Source organism: Pongo abelii, chromosome 14, assembly GCF_028885655.2.
Source record: "Pongo abelii isolate AG06213 chromosome 14, NHGRI_mPonAbe1-v2.0_pri, whole genome shotgun sequence".
Classification (NCBI taxonomy): domain Eukaryota; kingdom Metazoa; phylum Chordata; class Mammalia; order Primates; family Hominidae; genus Pongo; species Pongo abelii.
The window spans coordinates 40,298,092-40,318,852 of NC_071999.2; the positions used below are offsets into that span (position 1 = coordinate 40,298,092).

The 20,761-nt window shown below is 36.4% G+C and overlaps 1 protein-coding gene across 6 annotated transcripts in view; it reads left to right on the plus strand.

Moving 5' to 3' along the window:
• NBEA (neurobeachin) overlaps positions 1-20,761 on the plus strand; it is a 747,382-nt gene that overhangs the window by 412,423 nt on the left and 314,198 nt on the right. For all 6 annotated transcript variants that reach the window (XM_054528904.2, XM_054528905.2, XM_054528908.2 and 3 more), the window contains 2 exons: positions 4,246-4,354; positions 7,288-7,454. In XM_054528904.2, coding sequence (XP_054384879.2) covers positions 4,246-4,354; positions 7,288-7,454 — 276 coding nt within the window. The remainder of the gene's footprint in view (positions 1-4,245; positions 4,355-7,287; positions 7,455-20,761) is intronic.

Sequence of the window (20,761 nt, forward strand, 5' to 3'; positions counted from 1 at the left end):
GAGATCACAGACAGGGAATGATCCAGATCGTTCATTGAGGACTGTGTAATCTTAATTATAAGAGCAAATAAGATGTGTGGGAGAAAGGAAAATCACACGCCAATCTCCCTTATGAATATAGATCTGTAAGTTCTAATTAAAATATTAGCAGAACTCAATTCAACTGTGTATGAAAAGATAACATGTGTATGTGGGGCAAACTGGAAGACGGTGATGAGGGAAATTTATCCCATGGATGCAGGAGTTGTTCATCATTTTAAAAATTTCTAAAAATGTCATTCATTTATCACATTAAAAGTGAAAACTTCTATGATCATCTTAGTAGGTGCAGACATCTAGTAAAGGTCAGTAACGTTCATAATTAGAAAGAATACTCTTAGCAAATTAGGAATAGAAGAGAATATTGAACTATTTTAATTTAAAAAACAATATCTACAGAAAACCTGCAGCTTTATTTGTAAAACTCACAAGCAATCTGAACAACATATTGCTTTGGCATATATACATATGTGAGATAAAATAATTTGTTAAAGAAGCAAGAGACTGATAAACACCAAGTGCAGCAGAGTGGTTTATTTATTTATTTATGTATTTACATATACTATTATCTTTAAGTGAGTGAGCTTAGGATAGTAAAGACATTCATGTCGCCTCTCAAAACCTGAGTTAAAAACGACTGTGAAAAAATATAGATTTTATCCTCAGTGAAAATTCATTTTGTTACTTTCCTTAGCAGTCTAGATGTAAGACTGAGAAAGGAGACCAGTGTGTTAACCCAGGGTCACACATCTTTAACTCCAGTGCAGCAGGTAGATCAGGAATTAAGTGAAGGTGTTGGCAAGAGAGTGGTTAAAACATGGAATTGTGGGATCCCAGATGGATGCAAAAGGAAGTGAATTTTTAAGCAGAAGAGGAAAGAGAGCAGCAAGGATAGGAGATCATGATCTGAGAGTAGACTTAAAGCATAAAGACGTGAAATGAAGCTACTTATGGCCATTGGATTTCTTTGCTGAAGTAAGGGAGACTTGAAGATCTTTTGAGTTAATCAAATAATTGTGAGCTGCTGTGATCAATGTTTGGTAATTGTGGGTAATGGTGTCATTCAGAATGGTGGCAAGAGCCATGGAAAGATACCTTCTCCTCGTGTAAATAAAACAGCATAGATCAGTTGGCAGAAATCATAAGTGCCCAAGATAGGGGAACAGACTTTGAAAAACTGACACAATTTCTTTGGTGTGTCTGAGGACAGGAGTCTTTTGTTACAAAGCCTCCACCCCCCAGCCATGCTGCTTTGCTTTTCTAATCCACTGCTTTGCTCCTGGGAATGATATGTATTAACCAGCCAGACCATGTGCCCTTCCCTTCCTGCTGTCTCCTGTTAATCTATTTAAGTTTTGTAATCTGCACTGATTTGCACATATTAGATTTCTTCCTGGCTTTCTTCAGCCTTCAGCATGCACTAGACAAAGCCATTTAATGGAATATTCTAATATCACATCCCTTCTCTCTTTTGAAGCCTCTCTACAAAATGTAGGCTGATAATATGATCAAAAGTTAATAATCAGTTTACATGATATTCTTTTTTAGCTTCTTTTAATTTTCCATTTCCCTTAGTGATTAAGACTGTATGTTTGTTTGCCCTCCAACGTCATTTACAGAGGAGTTTTTATCTTTTTTCCTAAGTATTGTCACATCTAACAGATTTCCATAACCTTTGTATTCTTTTAATCATTTGTGTTGTGGTTAACTTTTAGACTGAAAACTAGACAACTTTCCCATTAGAATGTGTCTGTGTCCCCCTCAACAGATTGGAGACGTTGCTGCTCCATGCTTCTAGGAAATATCTGCAGCTATCCTGCTGCTATGCAAGATTTTACTGGTGCCGCTGTCATACTGTCAGAACCATTCCCACTGGTCCTAGAGTGACAGAGTAGTTATTTAACCTAAATCTCATCAAGGAGTGATTAAATCTATATCTGAGCAGACATGGATTTTAGACGGATTTCTACTGAGAACTGTCTTGAATTCAGTGTTGCTCAATATTTACATTACCACCCTAAAATAAAGGAACCATTCACCTGTCGATTTTTATGGAAGATGCCACAAAGATATTCAAGTAATTTGGTGGAAAGATATTAAAACTTCATGTTTTGTAATTCAGCCTTGATATTAGAAAGAACAAATAAATCCAATATAGTCACACTCACCTCAAAGACATACGTAGGCTTTTAAAATTATATTTAAATAATAAATTAGAAATATCAGAATACATAATGATATTTTGTTTCTTCTGCTTATATTTATGTATCAGTAAAGAAGAAAGTTTGCCACAGGTAGACATGATATAGTGAAGAATATAGGAGGAATTACTAGGACTTAGTATTTAGTAAGTACAGAAATTAAAACAAGTTAAACCTATTCCCACCTGATTTATATTTATGAAAACTTGAGCAAAAAAAAGTTGATATATTTCATTAATGAGCAGTGAAAATAAGTAATGCTGTTATTGAAACAGTACTCCTGATTAAAATCCCCGGAAAGAAAAACTGGACAATGAAGGAATATGAGGATTAGAATGAAATTTAAAAAGGACATAGATAAAGGAACTGAAACCACTTCTTAAGCTTGCCCTTTAAGGAAAACCCAGAAAGACTTGAAGGTAGCCTTTTAAATATTATTTTTTTAATATGCAGTAATTACTTATTGCAAAAAAGAAATTGAAGAAGGCACAAAAAGGCCAAATCATTGTTTTTAATTGACACAGTGAAAAACAAAATGATATCAGTTATTATAATCAATATTATCTTCCCCTCCTCTTCCTCCTCCTCCTCTTCCTCCTCCATCTCCTCCATCATCATCAACATCATGTGGCTTAAACCAGTAATCAGTTTTTTTCTTTCTCATGATTCTCATTGCCTGGGCTCAGCTAAGCAGTTCTCTCTGGCTCCATGTGGAGTTGCCTGGGTCTGCATTGTCCTGAACGTGACTTACTTTGGGCTGAGACCTCATCTAGGCCTGAGAGCCCGAGCAATTCTTTGCTCTTCAGCATGCTCCATGTGATGTAGGCTTCTCTCAGGGGAGCAATAGACTCTAGAAGAGAGAGTTCAAAAAAAATTAAAAGCTGCCGGACATCTTATGTCCTAGCCTCAGGAGTCACATAGCATCACTTCTGCTGTATTCTGTGGCTCGCAGGAAGTCACAGGGCAAGCTCAGATCGACAAGGAGTAGAAAAAGTCTCCATTTTTTGATGACGAAGTTACACTGCAAAAGAGCATGTGGGATGGGAAATGTTGTTGCAGCCATCTTTGGAAGTAATCTCTGCCACATGTTATAAAAGAAGTTAGAAGAAGCTCCCTGTGTGTACATGTGAAAAGATCTCCAAGATACATTTCTATTTGAGAAAAGCTGGGTAAAGAACAGACTGTATAATGTACTAATAATTATCAGTGTTAGGAAGTGTGGGAAAAGAATATATTTGTGTTTTTATTTATATATTTTAGAAGTCTGTGAAACACACCCAGGCACAACAGTGGATACCTGCTGAGGTTGAAAATTTGGTGACTAGGGGACATAGTGAGAGGCTTTTCACTGTAAAATGTCACTACACATTTTTAAAATAATCCGAATCTTCTAAATAAGTAACTTCTGTAGTTAAAAAAGTCGGCTCTATGGTTGAACTTTAACTGTAGTTCCATATTAGAATTTGGAATCTCAGCATTTAAAAGAATTTTAGATGTCATTTAGTCCCATCATCTGCATTATTTAAAGTAAGAATCTACATGGTTTATCTGAAATTCAAATTTAACTGGGTATCCTATATTTTTAAAAATTTTGAGGTACAATATAAAAAAATAAAAATAAAGTGAGAATCTAGTCTATTGATTTCCTAAAGTATGGTCATTGAACTTATCTGTGAAAAATTACCTCTAAGATAGTGACTTCTGTTGCATAACCATTTGAAAACACTCCAACCAAAATTTTTTATTTTTGAGTAACCTATCTTAATTGAATTAACTGAATTGCTGATTCACAAGACACACTATTTAACAGAGGAATTGGTGCAACAGTTTCATGACATCTTTCTGTATTTCACATTTTATTGAATCATAATTTAAAATATATTAATTTTATATCTAGCTTTATCTAAAACATATATATTTGAAGTACTGAAATCTGATTATTGAAAAAAATTGAACTAACCAAAGCTATTAAGAATAATATTTCTAAAGGTATTTTTCTTTTTAGATTACTGTGCCATGCTATGAAGGACCATATAGTTCGTGTTGCAAATGAAGCTGAGTTTATTTTGAACAGACAAAGAGCCGAGGATGTACATAAACATGCAGAGTTTGAGGTAACGTTTTGGGAGTAGACTAAATTCTGCCTATTATAAGCCAAAAATCACCTATCTGTGACCTTACATAAGAAGGTTTTATTAAAAGGAAAATTTCACCGAAAGCATTTCTGTTCCTGTTTTTTAAAAGCATTAGTAAATGTCAAACACAGAGTACGAATTTATTTTCACCCCATTTACAGCATGAAAACATTCCTTCCGCCCTATATATGCCTAACCATTTGGTAGACTGAAGTTAGTCTAATCTACTCAAGAGTAAATGCAAAAAATAATTTATAATGCAACAATTTTAGTTATTTTAAGCTAGCAGAGATTTACACACCAGTAGGTAGATATGAGTATATGATACAGTTATATGAATAAACTCATATAAGATTCAAAAAAATCTTTCAATTTCTATGTTTTATACATAACACTTATTTATTATTTCAGTTTATTCCATTTACAAGACAAAATACGTCCCAGAAATATTTATGTGCCCTGGTGTTTGGCTTAGTTGGACTTGAAAGTAATAAATGACCCACCAATTTATTCTCCTGATACAACAGGCTAACAAGTATGGTGTAGCTAGAAATCAGAGCCCACAATTCTAGTTTTGATGAGGTTTTTATCTCAGTTAAGCAGCTCTGTGAGTCATACAAGTTGATAGACTAGGTCTAGTGATCTCTGACCTAGCTGGCTGAAAAGCATGAGACAGGAAAATAGCCGCTGTTGCTTTCAAACACATGACCTCTGCTTCATTTGGTCAGAAGAGGCACAAGACAAGCAGCCACTTGTCTTGTGAAATTGCAACAACCGTATTCTGAAAAAGATACCAGATATTTTAAACTTTGATAAAAGCATAGTGATCTTTAAATGTTTATCAAAGTGAAGTTTCGTATTAGTAAATAAGATTTGGAATCTCAACTGAATTCCCTGCAGGATCAGTTTTGAGTCTCTTGTATTTCCACTAAGAAAATCAAGATATTTTGTGAGGATATAAGCAGATCAATATTTGTCATGTGAAAACATTTAAAATAGATTTTCAAGTGGCTAGATATTAGTTATGAGCTTTAACACATTTAACCAAGGTGACATTAAGCCAAGGGCAGTGTTTCTCAACCTTTTTTGTTGTTGTTATTGATTCCCTAAGGAGTCCTTTTAGACATTTTGCCTAATTGGCCTCTCATCCCAGAGAAATTTTATAATACCACCCATAGGCTGTGTATCTGTTTTTGTACTTACATACATTTGTGTTTTATGTACTGAAATAACAATATTTTTATCCCTCACCCGACACACACCAATTTTTCACTCTTAGGAATGAGATTACTCTCGTTGTGGGTCATCTTCCCAAGGTGATAAGAGGTTTCCAAGGAGACATGAAGACTTAGTGTTTTTTAGATTTTATATACATAAAATATAATATTAATGTAAATGTAATTTTGATTATATTGCCAATGTTATTTCATGATTGTACCTTATTTTTTTAACCTGAGATGTTTATATCTCTCCTTTTTGGGTTAGAGCTATTGATATGTGTGTGTTTGTGTGTGTGTGTGTGTGTGTGTAGTTTACACAAAGATATCCCTTTTAAATGTAAAAGATTTTACAAGTCATGACACTTTGCTAGAACTTTTTGAGGAATTTTTCTATCCCCCATATCAGCCTATAATTAGGAAGAAAAGTATATTTGATTTTAGATGGGTACTTCACAGTTAAGTTTTTTTAGTTAACTACTGTAATTGTTAACGAAGAAAAATGAAAATTTAATTTTACTCTCCAATGAGCTAATGAAATATTAACCTCATTACTGAGGCAGATCATTGTACTAATTGGTGATTCCCTGTACAAAAAGATAAATTGGAAAATGAATTAATCCTTCTTAGATTACTGTAGGGTTATTTCTCCAGAAGAGATTACTTGTGGTAGTAGTGTATATCAATAGATAAATGGGAGGAATATGTTCAAGTACCTTCCATGAAATAGATTTTTGCATAGTAACGATGAATGTGAACTAGGTCTATTTATTTTATCAGATGTATGAGACTTTTTTCTTCCTAGTTATATTACTTGTTTTACACGTTTATTAATGTTAAAAGTTATAGTCACACCACTCTGTATATTTATTGTAGTTTTCTGTATAAAAACTGCAATAAAAAGAATCAAATTTATAATTAAAGAAATATTTCTCTTCATGTTTATGTTAAATATTTTTAATACAACAAATGATCCATTGATACCAGTGTTGCTAACAAATATAAGAATGAATACATGTCAGATAGCTGACATGACAACTGATAATTATCGGAAAAGGGAGGTAAGAATAAGGTAGTAGTTTTCATGAAACCGTTTGAACACATTACATTTTAAGAATGTGGAGGGATCATAGAAAAAAATCTTGTCTCAGCTCCTCGTTTACAAATATGAAACTGAGTACATTAAAATATATGGAGTTTGCATATTTTGTGAATTAAAATCCAGGTCTACTGAATTCCTAAATGACTACATTTTCTTCTAAATCACATTACCATTCATGAAATGGAAAACTATAAATTAAATGACAGATTTTTGATTCATATGTAATTATCAGGAACATACCTCTTATTTTAAGTGAGATATACTATATTGGCTTGATAAACAAGTAGGTTTACATTTATAGTAAGTATTTGTGCTTCTAAAATACATGAAAATTAGATTCTCAGAATTGGAAGAAACCATGAGTCTTTAATTACTTCAATATTATTCAAATTATTTTACATATATTTTAGAAAGAGCACATTTTTATATTTGAAAGGTGACTATATGTATTCTTTAGAACAAAATATCAAAAGATTACATTATTTGAGTTTTAAAAAATTGAATTCCTGTTACCCTTTAACTTAAATGTATATCATCCTTACTTATATGCAGTAAAAAGTTTATTATTATGCATTGTTTGTATTTCTTTATAGTCACAGTGTGCCCAATATGCTGCTGATAGAAGAGACGAAGAAAAGATGTGTGACCATCTTATCAGTGCTGCTAAACATCGAGATCATGTAACAGCAAATCAGCTGAAACAGAAGATTCTCAATATTCTCACAAATAAACATGGTGCTTGGGGAGCAGTTTCTCATAGGTGAGTTATAATAAATTCGATTAAATAATAATTCATAGGTTAATTATAATAGTTGGTAATAAAAATATGGCTACAAATTTAAGTCATTTAGAAAATATAATTTAAAATATAAAAAATTACTTGAAAATTTTCCTGAAATTTTTAATAATTCTTCATCAGAAGAGTTTAAGGGAAAATCTAAACTTTTTATAGTAGCTACAGTGGAAGTTATTTCTACTTTATAATAATATGCAACATAATACAAAATATGATTAGGCAAGTATTTTAGTCTACTGTCTCTTATATGTAACATGGATGTTTAGGTATAAGATGTGGCTCTTTTTAAAAAAGTTATCTTTTAGAGTCAACTCTTCCTACTTATTAAATTTATATCCTTCTTTTTTATCCAGAAGCATATATAAGCATATACTACAGAGAAGTAATATGTTCTTTTAAAAAGTTTTCTTTCATAATTTTCTCTTCAGTCTTACCAAGGGAAGATTTTCATCTCAAATATGATTGTTTATGATAATACAGTACAACTAAAACCAAAATTTGGTTGTTTATAAATCACAAATGCTCTCCCTGAAGTTTTGTGGACATACCATTATTTTTGTTGTTGTTGTTGTTATCTGTACAATGAAGTTTTCTGGAAAACTAGAAGTGAAACAGGTCACTATATTTAGATTGCTGATATTCTTCCTTTTTATATTTTTATTTTATTTGACCTCACTAAATGTTTTTATTAAATCTCTGGCAGAGTGTATTAAATCTGTTTGACAGAGTTGGCTGGTGAAATGTAAATGGGATACTACTAAGAAGAGCTTTGGTAAAAATGATTCTGTTGACCTGGTGCAGTGGCTCACCCCTGTAATCCCAGCACTTCGGGAGGCCGAGGCGGGCGGATCACCTGAGGTCAGGAATTTGAGACCAGCCTGGCCAACATGGTGAAACTCCGTCTCTACTAAAATACAAAAGTTAGCCAGGCGTGGTGGCGGGCGCCTGTAATCCTAGCTACTCAGGAGGCTGAGGCACAAGAATTGCTTGAACCCAGGAGGCAGAGGTTGCAGTGAGCCGAGATTGTGCTACAGAACTCCAGCCTGGGTGACAGAGTGAGACTTTGTCTCAAAAAAAAAAAAGATTCTGTTAGAGAAAAACACCTAGAATATGAGTAGGATGGTATTTAACCAACTTCCTGGGATTATGAGTGTAAGATGGATTTTTTAAAACTTTATTATTTTTGGATTTAAGGTAAAATTATAACATATGTCTTTAAAATAGTCAAGACTTAATATTTATCATAATAATAGCAATAATCCATGACCTCTAACATTTATTATTTGTTGTGTGCGAGGGACCATACTAAGAACTTTACATGGATTATTTCCTTTATCCTTGAACATTTTTATTAAGGGTGACATTGAGGTATTCTCCATTTTACCAGGAAGAACCTAAAGCTGAAAGAGGTTAAATAAAACTTACATAGTATCACACTGCTTGTACAAATAGAGGCAGATTTTATCAGTCAGGATGCTCCAGAGATATTTATATTCATTAACTAAATTTATTTTAAGGAATTTATTCATGCAATCATGGGAGCTGGTAAGTCTGAAATCTGTAGGACAGGCTGGCAGGCTAGAAACTCCGGCAAGATTTCTGTGTTACAGTCTTGAGGCAGAATTTCTTCTTCTCCGGGAAACCTCAGCTTTTGCTCAGGCCTTCGGTTGATTGGATGAGCCTTTCCCACATTCTTGAGGGTAATATCCTTTACTTAAAGTTAACTGACTGTAGATGTTAATCATATCTACAAAATACCTCCACAGCAACAGTTAGACTAATGTTTGACCAAACAACTGGGCATTATAGCCTAGCCAAGTTGACATAAAATTTAACCATTAAACACACTAACAATAACCTGAGCATTTTACCCATCTACAGACCTTGTCTCCCTTTTTGTGTTAGCTGAATTGGGTTTATCTAGTAATACTTACTTATATGTAGTCAGGACTCTAACGTTATATTGCTAGTAACGCAGCTGGTATGATTCAGGATATTGCCCTGGCTGTATAAAGCAGTACATGGTTTGGGTTTTAATTATTTCCTTATGTAATTAGAATACAGCTAAAGGACAGTGACCTCCATAGCAGCAGTCATGTGGTAACATGTCAGATGCGTCCTGTGCTAGCTGGTCAACAACCTTTCTGACATCTCATTAGATTGACAGAAAGCGTGGCCTGAACCCACAGAAGAGCAGGTGTCTTCTTTCCTGCATGTTAATTTCTACTTCCAACTATCTGAAAAAAAAAAAACACAATTTTTTATGATCATTTACTAACTGTGTCACTGAACTCTAAACCTTTAAGCATAGATTTTGTTCTGTTTAATCCTCCTTAGTATTTGATTAACTAATAGGGCTCAGTCATTGGACCTCTTCTCTTTTCTATCTTATTCACTCTGTAGACAATTTTATCTAGTCCCATGATTTAAAAATACTACTAATATGTTGATAACTCCAAAATTTATTATTCCAAGTCCAGATCTCCCCCGTCGCCAGGTCTGTATGTATATTCATCTGCCCACTTGGCATCTTCTACTTGATTATCTAACAGTCATCTCACACCTAACATATGAAAACTGAGCTTCTAATATTTCCTTCCAAACCAGTTTCTCTTATATTTTGCTCCATCTCAGCCAAAGGCAACTCCATTCTTACTGTTCCCGAGGTCATAAATGTTGCTCTGTCCTTGACTACTGTTTACACATCCCACATTGAGCCCTTCAGCAAATCTTACTGACACTGCCACAAAATATATCCAGCTTTGACTGCTTCTCACCATTACCCTGTATCACCTTAGTCCAAGCCACATCATTCTCACTTGACTTATTGTACCAGCATGATATATAGTATTATTTTTATATTTCACTTGACTTATTGTACCAGCATCATATATAGTCTTTCTTTTTATATTTTTCCCCTGTCCTCCTAAAGTCCATTCTCAGCATAACAGCCTGAGTGACTCTTATTAAAATGTAGATCCCTCTGCTCCTGTGCTTAGAAACCTCCACAGCTGTACTATGCCAGACTGTAACCACTAGTCATGTGTGGCTATTCAAATTTAATTAATTAAAATTTAATTTAATTAAAAATTTGATGCCTTAGTTGCACTAGCCAAATTTCAAGTACTCGGTAGCCACATGTGGCTGGTGGCTACCATAGTAGTTATCACAGAACCTTTCCGTCATTGCAGAAAGTTCTTTTGAACACTTGCTGCAGAGGTTTAGCATTCACTGAGGGAGAAAATAAGATCTCATAGTGACTTATTAGGCCCTACATGGTTTAGTCTTTGTTAACTCTTCAACCTCCTCTCCCAATACTCTCCCCTTGGTTCTTTTTGTTCTAGTCACCCTGGCTTCTTTCTTGCAGGTCATGTTTGCTCTGTTTAAAATGCTTTCCCAAAAAAATTTATTTGGCAAACTTTTACGTTTTCTTCAGGCCTTAATTCCAAATGATACCATCTCAAAAAAAAACCATTCTCTAGCCACTCTGTCTAAAATTTTACTCTTCCTCCAAATATTTTATATTGCATTTCCCTGCTTTTCAACATCTATTACTTTGATACTTAAATTTCATATATTTTACTTATATATTATTTTTATTGTTTTGTTTTCCAGTAGCATGTAAGCTTCATAATGTAATAGATTTGTTGCTCTTTTATCCATAATTGTATCCCCAGCACCTAAAATAAGCCCTGATGCATAGTAGGTACCAAAAAATTTGTGAATAAATTAATGAATAAACACTTGGTGTATGCCCTTTTTTCAATGACGACACCTATCATGGAATAATAGAAAATAAACTAGTCCATTGGGAATAATTTTATATTTTACTTGACTTTATTAAATGCCAAAAAGTACTTATCCCTGCATGAAACCAAAGTGTTAGAGCCAGCAACACTCTAAAACAGTTGTTTACAAATCCAGTAACATGTTACATAGAAAAGTTTATATATTCTAACTGGAGTCATAAGTTCCTCAAAAAGACAAGAAAATATTTTAACAGCAAAAGTTGCTTTTGAATGCTGTTATTCTGTGAGTGTTACAGATTTGGTTTTTGTATAAATTATCAACTTCTATATATTATTCAGTATATGTTTCTACTACAGAATAATGCTCTCAACTTGTAAATGCAAGAAAAATGTGTGGCCATATTTTCCATTGCTAATCCAATGGGATTAATACAGTTGTGCATGTAAGAATATTTATGTCATACTTAGGAGTAACTGAAAAATATTCTTCCATAGTAGAGTGACCGTTGATTTTTTGTTTGGAGTTCATCCTACTGAACTTCTAAACTGTTTTTGACAGTCTTCTGTGAACTCTATTCTTTTGATCTCTTGTGTCTCACCGTTACGTCTGACCTCACATCCTGTGAGCCATGCATCTTCTCAGCCCATGGCTCACTCCACCACAGCCACCCTGGCCTCTGTCTGTTTTGTGTACAGGCCAAGCACTTCCTCCTTTTGTATGCTGTTCCTTCTGCATGATATACTCAGATAGGTCTTTGCACAAGTGTTTCCTCATTAGAGTGGATTTCTGTGACCATTCTATCAAAAATTGCACACCACATTTTTCCCTTCATCACTCCCTAAATTTTCTAAGCTTTAGTCTTCTTCATAGCACCTATCACTTGGCATATAATTTAGTGTTTAAGTATTTTTTACCTGATAACATGGACTTTCATTTACTAGTGTATCCCCAGTGCATAGAACTCTGCATATAATAATTGTTCAACACATAATTTAAAAATTCATGAATCCATAAAAATTTCCATACACATGTATCATGGCACTTGTGTAGATAGCATGTAAGCTGGTTTTGATAAAATAATCTTTCCACATAGAATTTGAGCTTTATAATCAACATTAAGAGCTCAATTACTTACTAGCTGTATGATTTGTAAGCTGTGTAATCTCGAGCAAAGAGGTTTTTTTGTTTTTCCTCTTTTTTGTTTTAACTTTTAAGTTCAGTGGTACATGTGCAGGTTTGTTACATAGGAACATGTGTGGGGGTTTGTTATATAGATGATTTCATCACCCAGGAATTAAGCCTAGTATCTGTTGGTTATTTTTCCTGATCTTTGCCCTCCTCCTACCCTCCACCCTGTCGTAGGCCCCAGTGTGTGTTGTTCCCCTCTATGTGTCCATGTTTTCTCATCATTTAGCTCCCACTTGTAAGTGAGAACACATGGGATTTGGTTTTCTGTTCCTGTGTTAGTTTGCTAAGGATAATGGGCCCCAACTCCATCCATGTCCCTGCAAAGGAAAGGATATCATTTTTTGTTATGGCTGCGTAGTATTCCATCATGTATATGTACCATATTTTCTTTATACAGTCTATCATTTATGGCCATTTTTGTTGATTTCATGTCTTTTGAGCAAAGATTTTACCTTCCTGATGCTCACCTTTTCTCATTCAGAAAATGGGATGAATAGTTTCTACTAAATTGGGTTACATTAATATGAAAAGTTGAAATACTGTATGCAAAATGCTTAATATAATGTCAGACATAATAGATATCCAATGCTTGTTAGTAGTCTCTTCTTTTTTCTGTTAGTCTGCTCTTTGCAAAGACCCTTTTAAAAATATTTTCTGCCTGCTTAATCACTCTTTAACTTCTAATATATAGTTGTAATATGTTGATTTTATTCATTTTATTAACAGATAATTCTTTTTTTTAATTGAGATGGAGTCTCACACTGTTACCCAGGCTGAAGTTCAATGGCACGATCTTGGCTCACTGCAACCTCCACCTCCTGGGTTCAAGTAATTCTCTTGCCTCAGCCTCCTGAGTAGCTGGGATTACAGGCACGCACCACCACACCCAGCTAATTTTTTTATATTTTTGGTAGAGACGGGGTTTCACCATGTTGGCCAGACTGGTCTTGAACTCCCAACCTCAAGTGATCTGCCTGCCTCGACCTCCCACAGTACTGGGGTTTATAGGAGTGAGCCACCACACCTGGCCTCAACAGATAATTCTTGAGCTCCTATTTGTACAAAACAGATATACTTTCTCCCCAAATGAGTTTATAGTCTAGTAGAAGAGATTGATATTGAATTAATAATTATAGAAATAGGCCAGGCATGGTGGCTCAAACCTGTAATCCCAGCACTTTGGGAGGCTGAGGTGGGCAGATTACTTTGAGGTTAGGAGTTCAAGATCAGCCTGGCCAATGTGGTGAAACCCTGTCTCTACTAAAAATATAAAAATTAGCTGGGCATGGTGGCGTGTGCCTGTAATCCCAGCTACTCAGGAGTCTGAAACAGGAGAATCACTTGAACCTGGGAGGCAGAGGTTGCAGTGAGCCGAGATTGTGCCAGTGCACTCCAGCCTGGGCAACAGAGCAAGACTCCATCTCAAAAAAAACAATTATGGAAATAAAAGATATAAAGCTTTGGCAAATGATAGGATAGAAAAGTGCCAAGTACTTTGAAGGAGCACATAAAACAGAGGAGCTTTATTTTAGATTAGGGAGTGAGGAAAGACTTGTTTGAAGAAGCTCTGTTTAAGTAAAAAGATGAGTAGCACGTGTTTAGCAAAGGGTGGCGTGTAAATCATTCAGAAAAGAAATATTACAAAGACTCTGGGCTAAAAAAACAAAATGAACAAAAAGGAGGATAGTTTGGTGCTTAGTGAATATTGGGGATAGTGGCTTGAGAGGAGGCTGGAGAATAACATGAGCCAGATGATTTAAAGTCCTGTTCGATCACGTTAAGGATTTGTGACTTTATCCTAAGTAGCATGAAAAGCAAAGAAAGATTTGAACAGGAGAATAACATGATCTGATTTATGTTTTAACAACATCAGTCTGGCTGTTATGTGAAGACACATTTGCAGGATAAATAGAAATATATAGTCACCTTATTTATAGCTGAGTTCAAATATCACCTTTCTCTATAGCATCCCTTGGCTTTCTCTTATCTTTTTCAACACTGCTTCCCCATATTTTGTTGTTGTTGTCTGTATTGAAATTAACTGTGATATACCACTTAATGTTTTATAGCCATGTGAATGTGCCTGTCTCTTTCAACATACTTGTAGCTTCCTAAGCATAGGAATTGAATACTAATTGTTGTTATATCCCTGTTATCAAATATATGTTAAATATGAAGGAATTTCATACTTCTAATTTTCTACTTGCTATTCTACCAAAAAAAAGTTTAGTTATAACATAAAAATCTCTTTTACATCTATCTTTGTATTCAGTGGTGGGGTCAGTTCTAACATACTTTAGCATTTGAATTAATAATATTGATCTTTATTTCTGTGTTGAGGAAAAGCTATGAGAGATCCATTAACATGCGTATTTCCAGATTCAGTGTTGTTAAATAATGCTCAATGTATATAGTTTTTCTTTGTTTATTTTAGCTTTTTGGATCATATTTTCTATTACTTAAACTATGTAAGCCATACAGCCTAAATTTCAGTGAACAGGGTTTAATAGCCCCTTGAGTTTAATAGGTGTGTGTGTGTGTGTGTGTGTGTGTGCGCGCGTGTGCGATCTCACTTTTTACTATTCATTTTCAAATAAGCATTACTATTGTCTAGTTTTCTGGTAAGATGTTGGGAGCACAGCTATGTATTGACGGTAACTATATTGATACTTAACTTGGAATGTCTTATTTTCATCCTAACAACTGTAAGGAAGACATAATTTTTTCTATTTTACAGATAAAATATGTGAGATTCATAGAGATCAAATGTCTTGCCCCACATTACACAGCTAAGTAATAGAGACAGGAGGAGGATTTGAGTCTAGATTGATCCGACCCTAAAGCTTGTAGTCATTTCAAGGACTAATTACTGATTGTTGTATTGATTATAAAAACTAGCCATTAGAATAATGAAATACAAATAACTGTGTAATTAAGAAGAAGACTGAAAACTTGGAAATCTGGAGCTTTAAAAAGTATTCTTGAAAATTGAGGGAGGAGCCAAGATGGCCGAATACGAACAGCTCCAGTCTACAGCTCCCAGCCTGAGCGACACAGAAGACGGGTGATTTCTGCATTTCCATCTGAAGTACCGGGTTCATCTCACTAGGGAGTGCCAGACAGTGGGCGCGGGTCAGTGGGTGCTCGCACAGTGCGCAAGCCGAAGAAGGGTGAGGCATTGCCTCACTCGGGAAGCGCAAGGGGTCAGGGAGTTCCCTTTCCTAGTCAAAGAAAGGGGTGACAGATGGCACCTGGAAAATCGGGTCACTCCCACCTGAATACTGCGCTTTTCCGACTGGCTTAAAAAATGGCGCACCAGGAGATTATATCCCGCACCTGGCTCAGAGGGTCCTACGCCCACGGAGTCTCACTGATTGCTAGCACAGCAGCTGAGATCAAACTGCAAGGCTGCAGCCAGGCTGGGGGAGGGGCACCCGCCATTGCCTAGGCTTGCTTAGGTAAACAGAGCAGCCCGAAGCTCGAACTGGGTGGAGCCCACCACAGCTCAAGGAGGCCTGCCTGCCTCTGTAGGCTCCACCTCTGGGGGCAGGGCACAGACAAACAAAAAGACAACAGTAACCTCTGCAGACTTAAATGTCCCTGTCTGACAGCTTTGAAGAGAGCAGTGGTTCTGCCAGCACGCAGCTGGAGATCTGAGAACGAGCAGACTGCCTCCTCAAGTGGGTCCCTGACCCCTGATCCCCGAGCAGCCTGACTGGGAGGCACCCCCCAGCAGGGGCAGACTGACACCTCACATGGCCGGGTACTCCAACAGACCTGCAGCTGAGGGTCCTGTCTGTTAGAAGGAAAACTAACAAACAGAAAGGACATCCACACCAAAAACCCATCTGTACATCACCACCGTCAAAGACCAAAAGTAGATAAAACCACAAAGATGGGGAAAAAACAGAGCAGAAAAACTGGAAACTCTAAAAAGCAGAGCACCTCTCCTCCTCCAAAGGAACGCGGTTCCTCACCAGCAACACAACAAAGCTGGATGGAGAATGACTTTGACAAGCTGAGAGAAGAAGGCTTCAGACGATCAAATTACTCCGAGCTACGGGAGGATATTCAAACCAAAGGCAAAGAAGTTGAAAACTTTGAAAAAAATTTAGAAGAATGTATAACTAGAATAACCAATACAGAGAAGTGCTTAAAGGAGCTGATGGAGCTGAAAACCAAGGCTCGAGAACTACGTGAAGAATGCAGAATCCTCAGGAGCTGATGCGATCAACTGGAAGAAAGGGTATCAGCGATGGAAGATAAAATGAATGAAATGAAGCGAGAAGGGAAGTTTAGAGAAAAAAGAATAAAAAGAAATGAGCAAAGCCTCCAAGAAATATGGGACTATGTGAAAAGACCAAATCTACGTCTGATTGGTGTACCTGAAAGTGACAGGGAGAATGGAACCAAGTTGGAAAACACTCTCCAGGATATTATCCAGGAGAACTTCCCCAATCTAGCAAGGCAGGCCAACATTCAGATTCAGGAAATACAGAGAACGCCACAAAGATACTCCTCGAGAAGAGCAACTCCAAGACACATAATTGTCAGATTCACCAATGTTGAAATGAAGGAAAAAATGTTAAGGGCAGCCAGAGAGAAAGGTCGGGTTACCCTCAAAGGGAAGCCCATCAGACTAACAGCGGATCTCTCGGCAGAAACTCTACAAGCCAGAAGACAGTGGGGGCCAATATTCAACATTCTTAAAGAAAAGAATTTTCAACCCAGAATTTCATATCCAGCCAAACTAAGCTTCATAAGTGAAGGAGAAATAAAATACTTTACAGACAAGCAAATGCTGAGAGATTTTGTCACCACCAGGCCTGCCCTAAAAGAGCTCCTGAAGGAAGCGCTAAACATGGAAAGGAACAACCGGTACCAGCCACTGCAAAATCATGCCAAAATGTAAAGACCATCGAGACTACGAAGATACTGCATCAACTACCGAGCAAAATAACCAGCTAACATCATAATGACAGGATCAAATTCACACATAACAATATTAACTTTAAATGTAAATGGACTAAATGCTCCAGTTAAAAGACACAGACTGGCAAATTGGATAAAGAGTCAAGACCCATCAGTGTGCTGTATTCAGGAAACCCATCTCACGTGCAGAGACACACATTGGCTCAAAATAAAGGGATGGAGGAAGATCTACCAAGCAAATGAAAAGCAAAAAAAGGCAGGGGTTGCAATCCTAGTCTCTGATAAAACAGACTTCAAACCAACAAAGATCAAAAGAGACAAAGAAGGCCATTCCATAATGGTAAAGGGATCAATTCAACAAGAAGAGCTAACTATCCTAAATATATATGCACCCAATACAGGAGCACCCAGATTCATAAAGCGAGTCCAGAGTGACCTACAAAGAGACTTAGACTCCCACACATTAATAATGGGAGACTTTAACACCCCACTGTCAACATTAGACAGATCAACGAGACAGAAAGTCAACAAGGATACCCAGGAATTGAACTCAGCTCTGCACCAAGCAGACCTAATAGACATCTACAGAACTCTCCACCCTAAATCAACAGAATATACATTTTTTTCAGCACCACATCACACCTATTCCAAAATTGACCACATACTTGAAAGTAAAGCTCTCCTCAGCAAATGTAAAAGAACAGAAATTATAACAAACTATCTCTCGGATCACAGTGCAATCAAGCTAGAACTCAGGATTAACAATCTCACTCAAAACCGCTCAACTACATGGAAACTGAACAACCTGCTCCCGAATGACTACTGGGTGCATAAGGAAATGAAGGCAGAAATAAAGATGTTCTTTGAAACCAACGAGAACCAAGACACAACATACCAGAATCTCTGGGATGCATTCAAAGCAGTGTGTAGAGGGAAATTTATAGCACTAAATGCCCACATGAGAATGCAGGAAAGATCCAAAATTGACACCCTAACATCACAATTAAAAGAACGAGAAAAGCAAGAGCAAACACATTCAAAAGCTAGCAGAAGGCAAGGAATAACTAAAATCAGAGCAGAACTAAAGGAAATAGAGACACAAAAAACCCTTCAAAAAATTAATGAATCCAGGAGCTGGTTTTTTGAAAGGGTCAACAAAATTGATAGACCGCTAGCAAGACTAATAAAAAAAGAGAGAAGAATCAAATAGATGCAATAAAAAATGATAAAGAGGATATCACCACCGATCCCACAGAAATACAAACTACCATCAGAGAATACTACAAATACCTCTACGCAAATAAACTAGAAAATCTAGAAGAAATGGATAAATTCCTCGACACATACACTCTCCCAAGACTAAACCAGGAAGAAGTTGAATCTTTAAATAGACCAATAACAGGAGCTGAAATTGTGGCAATAATCAATAGCTTACCAACCAAAAAGAGTCCAGGACCAGATGGATTCACAGCCGAATACTACCAAAGGTACAAGGAGGAACTGGTACCATTCCTTCTGAAACTATTCCAATCAATAGAAAAAGAGAGAATCCTCCCTAACTCATTTTATGAGGCCAGAATCATCCTGATACCAAAGCCGGGCAGAGACACAACCAAAAAAGAGAATTTTAGACCAATATCCTTGATGAACATTGATGCAAAAATCCTCAATAAAATACTGGCAAACCGAATCCAGCAGCACATCAAAAAGCTTATCCACCATGATCAAGTGGGCTTCATCCCTGGGATGCAAGGCTGCTTCAACATACGCAAATCAATAAATGTAATCCAGCATATAAACAGAACCAAAGACAAAAACCACATGATTATCTCAATAGATGCAGAAAAGGTCTTTGACAAAATTCAACAACCCTTCATGCTAAAAACTCTCAGTAAATTAGGTATTGCTGGGACGTATCTCAAAATAATAAGAGCTATCTATGACAAACCCACAGCCAATATCATACTGAATGGGCAAAAACTGGAAGCATTCCCTTTGAAAACTGGCACAAGACAGGGATGCCCTCTCTCACCACTCCTATTCAACATAGTGTTGGAAGTTCTGGCCAGGGCAGTTAGGCAGGAGAAGGAAATAAAGGGTATTCAATTAGGAAAAGAGGAAGTCAAATTGTCCCTGTTTGCAGTTGACATGATTGTGTATCTAGAAAACCCCATCGTCTCAGCCCAAAATCTCCTTAAGCTGATAAGCAGCTTCAGCAAAGTCTCAGGATACAAAATCAATGTACAAAAATCACAAGCATTCTTATACACCAATAACAGACAAACAGAGAGCCAAATCATGAGTGAACTCCCATTCACAATTGCTTCAAAGAGAATAAAATACCTAGGAATCCAACTTACAAGGGATGTGAAGGACCTCTTCAAGGAGAACTACAGACCACTGCTCAATGAAATAAAAGAGGATACAAAAAAATGGAAGAACATTCCATGCTCATGGGTAGGAAGAATCAATATTGTGAAAGTGGCCATATTGCCCAAGGTAATTTACAGATTCAATGCCATCCCCATCCAGCTACCAATGACTTTCTTCACAGAATTGGAAAAAACTACTTTTAAGTTCACATGGAACCAAAAAAGAGCCTGCATCGCCAAGTCAATCGTAAGCCAAAAGAACAAAGCTGGAGGCATCACACTACCCGACTTCAAACTATACTACAAGGCTGCAGTAACCAAAACAGCATGGTACTGGTACCAAAACAGAGATATAGATCAATGGAACAGAAGAGAGCCCTCAGAAATAATGCCACATATCTACAACTATCTGATCTTTGACAAACCTGGGAAAAACAAGCAATGGGGAAAGGATTCCCTATTTAATAAATGGTGCTGGGAAAACTGGCTAGCCATATGTAGAAAGCTGAAACTGGATCCATTCCTTAAACCTTATACAAAAATCAATTCAAGATGGATTAAAGACTTAGACGTTAGACCTAAAACCATAAAAACCCTAGAAGAAAACCTAGGCATTACCATTCAGGACATAGGCATGGGCAAGGACTTCATGTCTAAAACACCAAAAGCAATGGCAACAAAAGCCAAAATTGACAAATGGGATCTAATTAAACTAAAGAGCTTCTGCACAGCAAAAGAAACTACCATCAGAGTGAACAGGCAACCTACAAAATGGGAGAAAATTTTTGCAACCTACTCGTCTGACAAAGGGCTAATATCCAGAATCTACAATGAACTCAAACAAATTTACAAGAAAAAAACAACCCCATCAAAAAGTGGGCAAAGGACATGAACAGACATTTCTCCAAAGAAGACATTTATGCAGCCAAAAAACACATGAAAAATGCTCACCATCACTGGCCATCAGAGAAATGCAAATCAAAACCACAATGAGATACCATCTCACACCAGTTAGAATGGCAATCATTA